Source organism: Paralichthys olivaceus, chromosome 2 (genome assembly GCF_024713975.1).
Source record: "Paralichthys olivaceus isolate ysfri-2021 chromosome 2, ASM2471397v2, whole genome shotgun sequence".
NCBI lineage: Eukaryota > Metazoa > Chordata > Actinopteri > Pleuronectiformes > Paralichthyidae > Paralichthys > Paralichthys olivaceus.
In genome coordinates this window covers 22,105,881-22,122,108 of record NC_091094.1, presented here as the reverse complement: position 1 = coordinate 22,122,108, position 16,228 = coordinate 22,105,881, and the positions used below count along the sequence as shown (strand labels likewise).

Below are 16,228 nucleotides of genomic sequence, written 5' to 3'. Positions count from 1 at the left end.
ACTCCAATAGACCAGTTAGCTGACGGACACATGAGAGGACTCGGATGGTTGGTCGTCAGTCACATCGTCAGACCTGCCTTTTCTCCATGTGAAGTCAAAACATGAATCTAAATAGGCTGGAAAATGGGAGTTTTTTAAACCTGCACATCCCAGAAGTGTTTGGCATCGTGTGTGTGTGTGTGTGTGTGTGTGTGTGTGTGTGTGTGTGTGTGTGTGTGTGTGTGCGCGCGCTCCGTGCAGTGGGAGGGGTTGTAGTGACGCTGTTATCCAATGGGCTCCGGCTTCCTCCGGACTGAGCGCAGCATCTCTTCCTCAGCGGCACTTTTGCGCCAGACAAGTAGGGACTGTGTCTGACTCGGCATCCGAGAGGAAGAAACGCGGCTCCAGGAATTACTGAGGAGGTTTTTATTCGGCAGAATAAGACTCATCTCGTCCTTATCTTTTTTTTTTCCACCTTACACGCGGTTTTTGCAAAGATGAACGTTGCCTGCGTCATCCTGGCGTGCACCTTACTTGCGGGCGCATCCTCGGTAAGATGAGTTCATTCCTCTCGGATCACAGTGCTGGAGAAGTGCTGCACTGCTGTAGTGATCACACTTGGGCTGTGCAGCGCTGCATGAGCCATGGAAAGTGTCTGAGAGGGGCTCACTTTCTCCCCGCAGTGTTGCGCTAAAGGCAGCACCATGCGAGTAGCCCAGCTCCGAGCGGAGACGTTGCGGGTCAAGAGTATTTTTGTCTGAAGTGTGGCGGAGAGGAAAGAAAAGTCACTGACAACTGCGTTCATTAGCCTCCCCTCGCCTAAATAAACTGCAGTGCTCTATTGCAGGGGACAGTGGTGTCTGGAGGGGCTTCTCTCTCCGTTGCCTGCGATCAGCTTCGTTTACGCACGTTTACGCGCTGTCATTCCTCCTTGTTCACATTTCTAGGATTAATGTCTCAGATGAGGACTTGGTTATTTGGTTTGTTGCATGTTTATGGAGCTTTATTTAAGGAACAAACAAGCAGTTAGCGGGATTTATTCAAAAACTTGGGGAAACAATTTCGTACAATCAGCTTAATTACCCTCATTTCTTTTTGAAAAAGCCATGGCTGAATGAATGAAGTGGATTTCTGCAACTGCATGCAGCAGATAATGAAAAGCCTGGGGGATACTGGGTGCCTGCAGCCATGCTTATGTATTAACAGTGTACTTAAATACATTTTACACACACACAGGGCGTCTCTGCGGCTCTGACACTTAAAAGTACAAGCTAAATGTTTAGATTAAACATGTAATTCAAGCCTCAGTTATCATCTTTATAATGGTTATCATTACTGCCATTACCTCCACCTGTGCCATAATTTTTTCTAACAACCCACATGATAATAAGAGCATTGTCTGTCCTTATAATGATGATTTAATGATGATCACTATCATTAAAATAATCTAGTCACTCTCCATGAGAATCCATGTTTTGCTGCAGTGGTTTAAATACGGCGTCTCTACCCTCAGATGTGTATTTCCACACTGTGACGGTCCAAGTGCTGAATGCTGTAGTCTGAAGCAAATCACTCACTACAGCCAGAGAGAGTGTGTATGGGGTTCAATATCAGTCTGAAAGGCTGGGAGATCAGCTTGTAACCCTGTGGCCACAAGTCAATTTGCCAATGCTTAACAGGCCGTCTTGTTTTTATTCCCCAGGGGAATAAGGCAGGCCAGCCACTCAAACCCCCGTGCAGACCGGGTTTCTCCCAGAACTTCTACACAGTGATTGTCTCGAGAGACGTACTGCATGGCCAGAGCATTCTCAAAGGTAAGCCGGCCCTGGCTGGATCTCCTTTATTGACTGGTGATATTCTCTTCTCTGCCCAGATGTGTCCCCAACCTCATAGTGTGATTGAGTGAGTAAGTGTGTGTCTACATGTGTGTCCGGGGGGGACACATTATAGGAGCGTGGCTCTCCATCACACCTAAAGGCGATCAGAGCACAATCTGGTTGTGACTGTGCAATATAAGCTGCTCATCTCGAGCACTAGACATGGATACAACCTAATAAAACCGGTAACTGGTTTTAATGCTGTGGCTGGTCGGTGTATGTTAAAGCGTAGAGATCCTGTTGTGATGGAGCGTGGGTTGAAAAATCTTGCCATGTGATTAAACATGACAGTGAGGGTGTAATGTGTTTTGTTCATTGGAGATGGAGTTTCACTGATGAATGAACACATAAATTACACAGATTGCAGTAAAAATCAAACAAAACAAGCAAACAAAACAAATGCATTTCGTCCTTTTTGATCGACTGAGCAGCAGGCTGAGAGAGCAAGCTAATTTAAATAGCCTGTTCCCTACTCTGCATGTTTGCTGCTGGAAGCCCCCAACAACTTTTTATTTTATTCTCATTGTAATACATTTCCCAGCACTTTTACTCTTTTTCAGAGAAATTCAATTCAGTTTTCTTTCGCTCCATTTCTCCTCAGTTCTGTGCAGTGCACTGAATCTACCGTGAGGTTCATCTCCTGCCATGTCAAATTATGCTGTAGTATCTTCAGTGTCTCTTCTATTTGCCACTGAATCTTTATCATAATGGAAAACAATCTCGCTCAGCCACATCCCAAGGTCCTGTTCTGCATAACTGACAGATAAACAAAAAATTTGACTCTCAGCGGATTATGTGTATCTGTAACATAGACCATGTTATGTCTAAGGCTAGGAACTCCTTGGAATGCATGAGGAAAAAAAACCCCTGAAGATGAAAAGCACTTCAGCATTTTGTAGCATTTCAGATCAATTCTATCTGTTCCTGCTACAAGAGTTGAGGGCCCAGTATTTAGGTTGCGACACATTTCCTCCCTATGACCTCCTCTAGCCTGTTACTCACACTTGCAGGCAACAGCCCAACAGCAGTATAGAATAAGCTGAGCTTTCCCTTGACTGTGTCCTTTTATAGCCAAATATTTGTCTATTGTTACATCAAATTCTATTTGCCACTAGGAAATTGCGTTCTCATTGTAACAGCTGTTTGAGCATTTTCTGGCTGTGAGCAAAACAATTGAATTATTCCGGAGGTTATTTTGTTATTTAGGAGGCTGACAAGGACAGTGCAGCTGGTCAGTGGGGAATGAGTTTGCCTGGAGGGGCTCTGGGATCAGGGTTCCTGCCTGTTTGGAAATGGGCTGAGGCGTCCTTACTGAGCCAAATAATGTTCACAGAGGGTGATGCATCTCGACAGACAACGTATGTCGGTTCCTCCTCTGTGCCAGAGTGTTTGTGTCTGTTGTATGCGGATATGTCTCGGGGGGATGTGGCACTCTCTCACTCACGTTTCCTGGTGTACATGCTGCCGTTGCTGCTAAGGCTGCAATTCAAACAAAGGTGAGAGCACAGTTCAACTGATTCAATCTGATTTAGCTTTTGCGCCACATCCTCTCCTTCTTAGATCCCACATTACCTTTGCCCCAAGTCTTGCTTTCATTTTGTTTGTTTCCATGTTTTCTTGTGTGAAAATCAATGTGAGAGCCACGCTGTCCTCCAACTGGCCGCTCAAAGGGATCCAGGCTGCAATGGCTTAAGTCCTCATGCAGTGATTAATGTGCATTGGCTGGCCTTACAGAAGGTTTGTTTTCTATACAGCGAGACACTAAGTGGGAGGAAGCCTTTAATACTAACACCACAATATGTATAACCTCAAACTGTCACGTCGAAGAAAATGAATGGACCCGGGATGATGGAGGGTGTGGGATGCTACAGAGGTGGCTAGGGGGTTGCTGGACCACTGTGGGCCATGGCTGTTGTCCCCCTGGAGAAACGGACAGTGAGCGATGGGGGAAGAACCAGAGAGATGTGGCCCAGCAGGTGCAGCGTGAACCAGGCTTGTGTTTCCAGCCACCGAAACAATGTGCGTACCGCAGCTCTTTTCATGCTGAGGTGGAAGGTGGTTGTCTGCTCTCGCCTTTTTTGTTGTGATGGTGTGTGGGAAGATGAGGAGTAACTACATAATGTGACTGATGTCAAGTTTATTAACACCAATCTGAGTCAGCTGAATGTATTGTACACTGCTGCTTTTGTCCAGGACACACCATAGTAATCTAAATGTTTAAAAGCTTTACCATCACATTATACATATTAATCTGTCCCTGGTTCAGAATGATGGCAATCTAATAACAGCTGATCATACTGGAGAGCCATTTTAATTATCTCCAAGAAAGACATTGATTTTTATTCATTGTGATATGGACTGAGGTGTCTTAAGACATCATCTGGAAATGCAGTGCAGACTTTGAAATTTTTGTCTGATTTTTAAGATATTTAATGGGTGGATATTTTTGGAAGATTTTTAAGCATCTCTGGTAGACTTCACAGTGGAGGCATGACAGGTAATGATGGGACTCACATGCAACAAATGTCCTCAGCTGGACACAAACCAGGGAGGCTGCAGGTTACACTCATGGTCTATGAGGGCACACCAACATGCAATTTTATCTGGATCACTACATAACCACTAAAACACTGCAAGAAAATAAAAAAAGCATTTTATATGGTTTTAGAGCCAATGATGGAGGAGAATTCTCTCAACCCACAAAGGAACATGTAATCCTTTCTTTGCTGGTTCCCTGCCGTTTTGGCTTCTCAGTCGTGCAGTCAATGCCAATAAATGCTCCATCAAGCAGAGAGTGATTGTTGTTTCATTCAAATAAGCTTTGAAGTCCTTAAAAGGTTACCATTTCTCATATCTCATTCAAATATTCAATATATACACAATGTTATTTGAAAATGGCCAGCAGGGATGAACATGATTTGTAGAGAATAAGCTTTCCTCCTTCTTCTTCTGTGGCAACCAACGTCAAGGTGCCTTATCGCCATCCACTGGATCAGCCTCTTCTGACTGCTCCACCCTACGGTTTCTTTGTTTCTGTCTGTAGTCTTCCCTGAAGGAAAAGGCAAATGTCTGATTGAGATTTGAAAGGTCATTTTGGGATTGTAATGCATAATTTTGTGCCTCCTTTGGTCACTCTTTGTCGGGTTTATAGGTTAAAAAGGCGGTTAAAGCTTTGTAGTTGACCATAAAAGACCTTTGTTTAACTAACTCACAAATCTCTACGCTGCTGCTAAGTTGTGATGAATAAATCATTGCATGCTCCCATGGAGATGTTTGTCTGAGCGCTGGGTCAGGATTGGAGAGGGGGAGGCTGTGGCACACAGGCAAGGCCTTGAGTCGCGGTCTGTACAGATTCCCACTGTGGGCAGATAAGCCATGAAAAGAAATATTCCAGTGATTGCACATTGCTGTGTAAACCATCACCTCGCTCCAAGAGCCAGAACAGACACCCAGGAACACGGACAAGGGGATGTGGTCTCCGCACAGAAGGAATTGATTTGAAATACCGTTCGGTCAGGATAGTGTCTCTTTAAGTCACTGTCAACGCATATTTGAGACGAGAGCAGTGATGAGTTTCTCTCCATGCCCTTCACGAATCCACAGTGACGGTGAGCCACACAGCTCGGCATGATTTAGACGCCTGTCTGACTGCACATCTCGCCTTATGTCACCAACATTTTCTGACAAAGAAAATGACTTGGATGGATTTAGAGGATTGCAGGAACCTTGTTTTTGGATTGAAACTGATTTTGGTTTCTCAGCGGAGGCTTTTAGAAATACAGGGCCGTTTGCTTTTCTTGTGGTGCAAATGAGATTTAAAGAACAATGATGATGACTTAATATTTGCTTAATGTTAATTAAGACAGCATCACAGGAGATGTGTCTATTCCTTAACCAAGCGTGCAGTATCTTTTCATTAAGCCTGTGCTCTATCATCTGTACTTCACCTCAGAGATGGAGCTAGAATGGACATGTCTTCATTTATAGTCCCTGTGTTGTCTCACAGAAGATGGACTTGCTTTATGAAACAAAAAAATAATAGTCTCTTGTTGCTTCTTTCATCCAAGAGCTCGTTACTTAAAATTGGGTCTTGCTACTGCAGTTATAACTGGGAAGGAAATTACACACACTCGCTAATTTAATCTGCAAGATTAATTTAAGGAGGATCATACCTCCATCAGCTATATGCTTTCGTCTTGGCTTTCCTTTTGTTTTATTCGAAAAGCTTGTAACATGACCCCAATTAGACTACAGCAGGGAAATCTGGCAAAGAGACATATTTGCTTTGAAACTGCCTGCTCGGTGTTTGCTGTGCTGCAAGGAACTTTTGACTCTTAACCTACTGTCCAGAGCGACAGAGCTTTCAAAGTACGGCCAGACCCAAGAACTGAGGAGGACGGGGGCAGGCTGTTGGGTGGGTGGGATTTCGTTTCCAAGCATTTAATAAGCGGGATGCCATTTTCCTTCTGACTCACGGACGTCTCTCTTGTCCTCCAGAGAGTCTTTCATCTCTGCAGCCAGGACCTGCAGTCTGTGGCGAGCTGATAGAATACAGGTACAGAAGATGAGCCACATCATTTTTCTTTATCTCGCCTGCCTTCTTACCAAACCAAGCTACGCTCCTATATCGCTCAAACCCCCTACAACATGACATACATGCTGAGCCAATTCCATCAAGCGAGCCACCCAAGATATAGTACATGCCACCGCACAATGCTTTTCATCCTGTTTTGTAGTCATTTCCTCAGAGGAGGTAGTAAGTAAAAAAAGGGGGTTTGATAGATGGGAAACTGGCTGTCAGCAGAAATATTATTGCCTCTTGTCAGGGCTTCCATGTGAATTTTATTAGTTCTAGTACACTGATCTCCGCTCATCTCTTCTCACTGTGTACTGGTATTAGCTTTAGTCTGGTGCTTGGCCACAGGGTCGTGCCATCTACTCTCATGGACTTTCATTACAACACAGATAGTTTCATTGCCTGTCCCCATCTGGTACCCACTGAGAGACATGCTCGATTTATCTCGACTTCCTTGCATTTAGACGGGGAGAAGCTGTCAGAGACGAAACCCAATGCCTGACAGCTCGGCTGCATTTTAAAAGCGCAGTGCACGCTCTCTGTTTGCACTCCACTGGGTGAGATTATGCAGCAGATCTACATTTCGACAAAGTAGAGGTGAACTAATTGCGCCCTGAAATTCTGACCTTCAAACAGCGCTAACCATGATATTATCAGACCTCAGATTGCATCTGCAAAAGCTGGTGATGGTGGGTTGAATCATAGAGTGATTATAATGAAAAAAACTAGAAACTAAGCACTTCTGATGGTGTCAGCCAAAAAGAAAGTCCTTGGCAAGGGATTAACGGATAAGAGAAGAAGAGACTTACTTCTGTATTTCAGGAGCTGAGACAAGGGCAAATTTAGGCAGAACAAATATCATGTGTGAATTTGGCTGAAGTGAAGTGGTGTTTATTTCTCATTCCTTAGAAATTGTCTCCACAATGCAGTTCAACCCCGTTGATTGATGCCTCTCCACATACTCTATCAGAGCGCTAAGGAAGGCACGAACACCACATCTATCATCGATGACCTTTCATTCTGCGAATACTATTTGCATTTGCAGTTATCGAAAACCTTTTTTTAATTGACAGCCCTCCCTCGCAATCAATGTGTTTTAGTGCTTTGCATCTCAGTGTACTTCAACGATCGGTGGCCTTGATTAAGACTCTGTTTGCTTTTTTTGTTGCGGTGCAGAAATGACAGATTTTTCCCACTAGGAGACCTCTGTTTCACCTTTTAGCTGTAAGTGTAACCCAGGACCCACCAGTTCATCACAAAGGTTTCCCCCCCTCCTCCAGGCTCACAGGATTTACATGCATCTGAATACAAATCAGCTCTTCTGTATTGAAGCGGTGTTTCTTTAGCTGAATTTATTCACTGGCATGTTATCCGGCTTGTTTGCATTGCCATGACATTGCTCTCTTGAGCGTCACTCAGGTGGATTATTGGTTAGATTGTGCCTATTACAATTAACAGAAAAATAAGACAAAAAAAGAGAAACTGAAAAAGGGGAAGAATAAAACACTCAGTGCAAAAGTGTCTGAAAATAATGTGGAAAACCATCAGTCTGAATTTGTGGCTTTTCAAAGCCGTGTGACTTTGGGTCCTGTCATGCTTTCTTCTTCTCCCAAGGAATAAAATATACTGTCAATAAAAATAAAGAATTCACAGTGCTGTGCTGACTATAAATGCACCTATGTGATTTTTACCATCTAGTTTCTCCAGTCAGCCTCCATCAAGCCCAGCCTGAATGAGTCTTATGTGCCACTTCTGCAGTCATTGTAATTAGTGTGGAGTGGATCTCTATCAGGAGAGGATTTACCATTCTTCAGATCCATTCAGTCCTCCTTCTGGACACCAAGGGGAAGAGGGAAGGAGGATGAGAGTTGGATACCGAGGAGAGAGAGGTAGTCCAGGGAAGTAGAATAACAAGATCCTTCATTTGAAGGCATTCTTGAGCTTTCAAGTTTGTTTCGGCTTGGGAAGCACACCATGACATATCTGCCGAAATTTTTATTTTAGTAGAAGAGCTCCAAGTCTGGTCTGGATTTGAAACCAAGCAATACTTCAAGTTGCGGAATCCATAGTGTGTATATTTTGAAATATGTGTTTACTCCGGGTGCCCCCTTGCTCAGCTGTAGCTCCTTGTGTTCCTCCCCAACCTCCTCCTCCTCACTCCTGAGTCAGGGGCTCAAAGTGACACATGGCTTCTCACTTTATTGATGAATCGCGGCCACACGGTCTGACCTTGTGCTGCCGCTTGACCCCACGTGTTCTCCAACGCTCACATCCTCAGCCGGCAGCACTGGAGGAGATGAAAAACACGGCCCAATCAAAATGATTTACGTTTGGCTCGACTCAACAAGCAGATCCTTCTAAGCTGTTACTAAATGCGTCTCCAGAGGGCCACTCTGTATTGTTGTGTACAGCTATTTCTGAAGCCACGGGACTTTTGCTATTCTATCACTTTAATTAAAAGACTTCATTGTCAAGATGGCTTTGTTCTACAAACTCTCATATCAAGAAAGGTCCCTCACCAGAGAGGGGCTTGTGCTCTACTTAGTCCTTCAGATTAATTCAGCCTGGAATCTATATATGATCAGGACGACGGCTTGCTCTCGTCTTAATCAAATTCTCATGTTTATTTTTGTTAAATGCATAAACACACAGTTATTTATTTATATATAAACACAGTATATTTTGTGTGTGTGTGTGTGTGTGTGTGTGTGTGTGTGTGTGTGTGTGTGTGTTTATACGCAGTGCTCCATCCAGAGGGTGATTATCTTAAATGGAGAAATTAAAGGATTACAAACCAGCTCAGTAATCCAGCTGTCAATCTCACGGCTCATTAGTAAGCAAAGGAGAGGGATGAGTGAGAGAGAGTGATACACAGCACACTCAGAGAGAGAGAGAGAGAGAGCGAGAGAGAGGGCGAAAGAGGCAGCACTATTTTCTAGTGGTAAATTTTAAACTCGTCAAACAGAAAGGAGGCCTTTTCTATATTCCCATATTTATGAAAACCTTCATTACTAAAAAAAGAGGCACAGGTATTACTTGAGCAGCTGAGATGAAATACCTTAGCTATCATTTTCAGCGGGATGTAAAATGCAATTCGACTGCTTGAATATAAAAAAAATACATTCGTAAGATTGTTCATTTTGTTTGTTAATATACTGGTTGAAGGTAACATGATTTCTGTTTGAAATTAGATTTTTACAATCCTGATTGCGGCTCAGCTCCATTCTCATAATTTGGCTGTTAAATGAAAGGAGATGTTACACTGCTTAACTGTTTTCGGTTGAGTTCATTAAACTGCATAGCTGGATGACACTGCATATTAAAATCCATCTTAAGGATTTACATCTGTATTGTGCCACTTTCTTGTAAGAAATAATATGCAGACTGCTGCCATAGTGAAAGCGAGTGCTCATAGTCGCTGCTATTCACAGTTTTAAATAGCAAATGAATGAGTGCCACAACAGCGATATATACAGCATCATATAAAGTGTGTGCGTGTGCGCTGCAGATTAGCCTCGGTCTTGAAAGATATACAGCGTCCCTGGCATTTCTCACCAGGTTCCGAGGCACATAAAAGAAACATTCGGGGAAACGATGGAACCATAAAAGAAAATAGAAACACAAATCCAGACTCCATCATGGAAAAAAGGGCAGAAATTGCATCTCCTATGGCCGTGATGCTTTTTGGATTGCATTGTGCCAATTTGCTGTCTGTTCTGACCTATAAAGCGTGGCTGTGTGCAGGCTTAGTTGCTCATGCTCAGTGACTTGTGGGTCCACAGCTGGAAACTATTCCTTGTGCAGCTCATAATCATCTCATTTCATTTGAAAGTCACCATTTTCTTTATTTTCTTTTGTCCCTTTTAAATTTCTTTTATGTTTGCACTTCAGCCGTTTACGTGTCATTGTTTGAGCTTGAATTTATCTTCTCCCATGAAACTTTCAGTTAAGATCTAGAAGAAGCCATTGTGGTACTGTTACGCCCTGAGCAATGACAGGCTTGCTTTGTAGAAAAAAAACTATTGTTCTGAGAATGAGTTTTGATTGTACTTCCTGCAGACAGACTGTTAGAAAGAGCTCATTCTGGCCAGGATTCAGATGGCTGATTTGGAAATCACTATACGGAACCATGCTCCGTCCTGTTGTGATTCAGATTTGTGTGTGCGAGGCTGACAAATCTGCAAACATGCTTTGCTGACCAGAATAAATATAAGATAATCTGCTGAAGAACTGTAACACCTGCTGTAACATCAGTAAAGAATTTAATGTTTTCATGATTTTATTGCTCATTTTGCTTTCTGTCCATGAACACATAATCTCTGCTGTCTGTTCCTCTCTCTCGTCATACTGTTGTATCAGTACCTCCCTCATGAATCCATTTCCTCAGAAACAAAGAAACTAATCACAACTTAACGTGTTTTATTCATAGTCAGAGCTGCCCTCACGTCTTAACAGGTCACACTACTTCTATCTGATGCACATACGCACACTGACCCACACTTGAACACGCACTGTGGAGGTTAATTCATTGTTGCACAGGCTCCCTGTAGGTATCTCCACAAATGTTAAATCTGCCATCATAATGGTAGCTTTGACCTGGAGATGGGTTTCGTCTTCATAATTAGGATCCACCTGCAGACATTTCCAGTCTTCGCCGGAGAACAAGCACACAGTTAAAATGCCATCAAAAAAGATTCATTTCTAAATGTGAATGTGCCTTTTGTGCTCCTTGCTCGCTTCTTGACACATTTGTGTGTAATGTGGATAGAGAAGCACTGAAAATACCCACGAGAGGGTTACAGCCATTGGCTAGCGACAGCCAGGGCTCCACATGAAACATCAGTCATACACACACACACACACATGCACACGCACACACGCACACACAGACACATGCCTTTTGTTGTCTCTGCATAACAAGACAGAGTTTTCAAATATGCTTAAACTTGACATATCCCACTTTATTTAGCGAGGGCCTGGTAATTTGTACAAGTACAACGGAAGATGTGGGCTTGAGAACCCACTTTTTTTGATTGAAATATGGGATCAAATCAATAGAGCCCTCCTCTTTTGCTGGCAACGTGCGATGCAGACACATGCTGGTAGCATCGATCACAGCTTCAGAAGAATCATAGTTTTCCTCTCCCGCTCTGCTCTGTCTCTCTGTGTGCTTCTCCTCCCCTCTCGTTCCCTCTCTCTCTCTCTCTTGTCTCGTTTCTCTCTGTAGCCTCGTATTGGTTTTCAGATAAAAATAATAGCTCTGTGAACCAACAGAGAAGAGAGAGGCGGGGGTGGGGGTGGGTGGGGGTGTGCTGGGTGCTGGTGACAGTGTTTGTGCTCTGCACCACAACCCAGCAGTAAAACAATAAGAGCGAGTCTGACTAACTGTGGCCTCTGGGAATAGAAGCCTTCTTATTGCCATAAACAGCAATTTAGCTGGGGTAAAAGAAAACGGATGCAGCCATATTACTGTGTCATCATGATTACAGCCACCACAGGGCTGTGGCAAAGTGAATGATGGCTGTTACATCCCGACACCTATTTAAATGCAGCGTCAAATTTATAACTGTGTAAACCAATCTAACATCAAAGCTTCCGCAGATAAGTGAAAGATGTTTCACACCAGCTCTGTAGTTTGGGGCTCATCTATTGCTGCGCCTATGTCCATTAAAAGCAGAGAGATTGTTATGCTGATGGAATTTGCATATGATAGCTCATGTCTGTGCATAAGCATGTTCCCTTTTGATTTGCTGCCCAAAGGGGACTGGCTGAACATGCTGTAGTCATTTCTAATCTACCCATCTGCATTGTAACCAGAGGACACGGGAAGGTTTGAACAGCATTCTAAAAGTATCATTATAGCGTTGTGAGTTAAACAGACTGGTTGAATTAGCTTTATGCCTACTACACACAACTCACCTGTCATAAATAAACAGCCTCGTCTTTTAGAAACTGGTGAGTTTCCTGGTTTCATGTGGTGAATCACAGCCTGATTTGCATTTTCCAACATTAAATCAAACCACTGCAATATGATGTGAGGTGCTGATCCTGACTGTTATTTTTAACTGATAGCTTTTCATGCTTGGGTCGAGATCAGGGCCTGTAGAGCTCATTATAGTCGCACTAGGTTGGATGTTGGCAACAATACAAGACCCTGTTCCACCTTCAGGCCCTGCAGCGTGTGAGATGAAATGTGAGGAGGAGTTGGAACAAGGCCTGCACATCAGTGAAGTCATATGTATCGCAGGCTGCATTGCAATTTACATTGAACAGTGCAGAATGGATAGTAGGGTGAATCAATAGACATGCCTGATATTGAGATGTTTGCATTGCAGTCTAGTACTATCACTCCAATAATTGTAAAGATGTTAGTCGGATAAGTGTTGATGGAATCATTGTAATATAATAACAGAAGCCTATTACAAGCACGTAATGGCTGAATTGCAGTACTGATTAAACAGGAGTGTTAATCTCTGGTGGATGTTTTTATATTACACTTGGTCTGTACACCATCCACAGTGAGGCCAAATGGATAAATTACAGCTGTGTGATACCTATTTGTTTCCTGCTTGAGCATTCATGCTCGTGTTGAATGTACTTCTGTGAAATCGATAACCTCTGTCTGAACTTCTCTTCCTCCTCAGTGTTCAGTTTTCATCTCTACTCTTCCAGTGTTTAGTCTGCATCACATGAGATCTGCTACCAAAATTAGCTCAGGGTAATGCTTTGAGCTTAGCTACTACCTGCTAATCACCCACAGTACAGTAGGGTTGGATATCATTTGGGTTTTGTCTGATACCCTAAATTGATACTTTAAAAACAGTACGGGTGCCAGAATCGAAAAAAAGTACAAAACAATTGTTTTTGTTGAAATTTAACAGTTGAAATTTATACTTACTTAAATATACAAACGTAAATAAGTGCAAAATTCAAATGTACATCACATGAATAATTAATCACATAATAAATAAAACCTGAACTCACTACAATAATTTAACACTAAATAATAAGTATCAGTTCTTAACATAGCCAAATACACCCTGAAGCTCACCATTTGTCTCCCCACCCCCGGGGCCAGGGATGCCCACACTGCTGGCTGATGTGCTTGTCATGGGGCCACACAAACAGTGTGTCGCCAGGTACTTCATTTAGTTTGCCGTTTTTCTCCCTTAACACTGAATTGTTTTCAAACATAAGTTGCACTCCTGGTTTCGGAATCCTTTTACCTGAAATACAGTCACACTTTCGACCACTTGTGTCGACTGGAGTTTGTAGCCTCGTTGGTAGAATGTGTTGCCAGCAGAGTTAAATGTAATGTTACCCAGGCTCATGTCTTGATGTTTGACTCTCTCTGTACAAAACAAAATCCGCGTTGGGATTTATTCTGGTTTGTACTGACCGTGTGGAAATCTGGTGCCAAGATTTCAATGCACAACCCTACAGTTAATAGTTATCTGCATTAATCTGGGTTGTGTTTTTATGTCTTTCAGAGAGACCATATATCTATAGCTATAAAAACGTATTTCTGATAACGTTAACTTATATATTATAGCAGTACCTTTAGCTTTAGCCTCAGGCTTCATGACAAGTCTGTTTACAATACAGCATAGCCTTTTCTCTGGCTTTCTTGGGAAACTGGAATTTCTTTACAAAACTTAATTAGAATCTTAAGCAACTTAATTTCTATAAAAACAGGACGGGTGGTAATTGTGCAGTCACTTAGTTGTCATTCATTCATTCTTTAAACATACAACTACAGAGTAAATTTAGTTTTTTTGAGTTAATAGTCTGGTTATATGAGATTTGGGAGCTTATTTCTTCAGGAGATTTTGTTGTTATATGGTGAAAACTGCTGCACATGTTGAATGTTTCAGCGCCCTCTGGTTTTGGGGACTGAGTTTTGCATGTCTGATAAAGCAACTTGTTGAATCACATGCATATTTTATCTCTAGTTAACTCTGCGTCATTCAAATTTACCTTCACAAAATCCTTCTTCACAACATATAAACTTCCATTTTAGAAGGAAAAGTGATGGAAGAAACTGAAAAGTGGAGCCAATTCTTGCTGCCTTCTCCAAGTACTGTCTAGAGACGGCAGCTTCAGCACATATATGAACACACAGTGTATTTTAGTCTGTGCAATCCCAGCAAATATCTCAATAATTGCTCTGCATTCCTAAACTACAATGACTGATTTTATTTTAATTTAATCAAACCCTAGCGCTTGGTTTTTAGCTGGACAATGCAAAATAATGGTAAACTTTGTGAGACTGGTAGCGGTGCCAAAATGTTAGCTTATGTTGTTTTCACTATATTCTCCTAATCATCAGGAGCCCTCAAGTCATTCCCATGCTTAACATGCAGAAGCCACGTGACAGAACATTTCACTTTCTGTTCTCAAGTTGAAACACTACAAAATCTATTTGTCCAGTGTCCTCGGCTGGAAGCACTTTTCAATCTGTTAAGGGTCTGGGTGAGGTTTTTTCATTTGGTTTGTTTATTTTTGGTCCGAAAGAAATCGATACACAACTTGTTAAACTTATCTGGTTCCGCCAAGCTAACTATTTGGCTGACCCGTAAAGTTGGTGCTAATGCTAGTTCGACTTCTGACAGCCAGACTACTACAGGATGATGGACAATGTGCTGGCTTTAAGTCAAATATGGGCTGTTGGGGGGATTTTATGCTCCCTGGGGGAAGATTGGGAGCTGAGTATTAACCTTTAAGTTGGAAAAAAAAAAAGCGTGAGTATAAACAGTAAGTTATGTATATATGTATGTGCATGTATATTTTAATATATATTAGGAGAGAAAACTCTATTATTTATTAACCATCGTTTTGTGGTATTACATTGGGTGGCTGATGTAAAGAAGTTTTTTGTTTCCTGGAAATACAAAATAAATGGATTTTGAAAACCTCTCCTCTCCTCTCCTCTACCCTCTCCTCTCCCCTCTCCTCTCCCCTCTCCTCTCCTCTCCCCTCTCCTCTCCTCTACCCTCTTCTCTCCTCTCCTCTCCTCTCCTCTCCTCTCCTCTCCTCTCCTCTCCTCTCCTCTCCTCTCCTCTACCCTCTCCTCTCCCCTCTCCTCTCCCCTCTCCTCTCCTCTACCCTCTTCTCTCCTCTCCTCTCCTCTCCTCTCCTCTCCTCGCTCTCTGCCCTGCTCTCTGTTTTGATGTTTCTCTCTTTTGCAAAGACTGAAAGACTTTTAGATCCAATTTGCAGTCCTCCCAGTGTCTGCGTTGCCATCTCTCTCAGCTTCAGTGTATTCACCAGCCTGAAGCTCTGTGTGAACTTCTCTTCACACTCTGGAGATTGTATCTATCGTTCCAGGGAGGAACGGAGCAAACAGCGGATAAGATGGTGACAGTGGATGTCCTTTCTCACTATTTTACACAACATATGATACTCGGTCTACATGTTTTTGTAGTTGTGTGTGTGTGTGTGTGCTTGAGCTTCCCAACGTTTTCAATAATCTTACCACACACCACCATAAGTCAGAAGCGGGGCCCTTGCAGGCTGCATTCTAAATACTCTCAAGGCTCGAGGCAAAGCAACATGAATTTCAATGAATTATTAAACAGGATTATTTATTTACTTCCTCCGCACCTTGAACCACCTAACTGGCAAATCTACATAGCATTTTTTCGAACCTGTGGCACATTTGTATGCATAATTTACTCTCACGTCTGAATATTTTCTTGAGGATGTTGAGTTTAGTCTATTCACTGTTCACCTTTGGGAATCCCCCCAGTGGAATTTGCAGTGCTGTACTTGTAATGGACATCGATTGTACATTGCA

General features: G+C 42.6%; 1 protein-coding gene across 3 annotated transcripts in view; it reads left to right on the top strand.

Annotated features, from left to right (window-relative positions):
• Positions 1-286: 286 nt before the first annotated feature.
• The window catches only part of cdh4 (cadherin 4, type 1, R-cadherin (retinal)), a 194,093-nt gene continuing 178,151 nt past the window's right edge, over positions 287-16,228 (top strand). For 2 of the 3 annotated variants that reach the window (XR_011238831.1, XM_020086318.2), the window contains exons 1-2: positions 287-530; positions 1,682-1,793. Coding sequence is in view for 2 of the 3 variants with exons in the window: in XM_020086318.2 (XP_019941877.1) it covers positions 477-530; positions 1,682-1,793 (166 nt within the window). In the remaining variant the exon portion in view is untranslated. The remainder of the gene's footprint in view (positions 531-1,681; positions 1,794-16,228) is intronic. The other variant, XM_020086319.2, reaches the window with a different exon arrangement.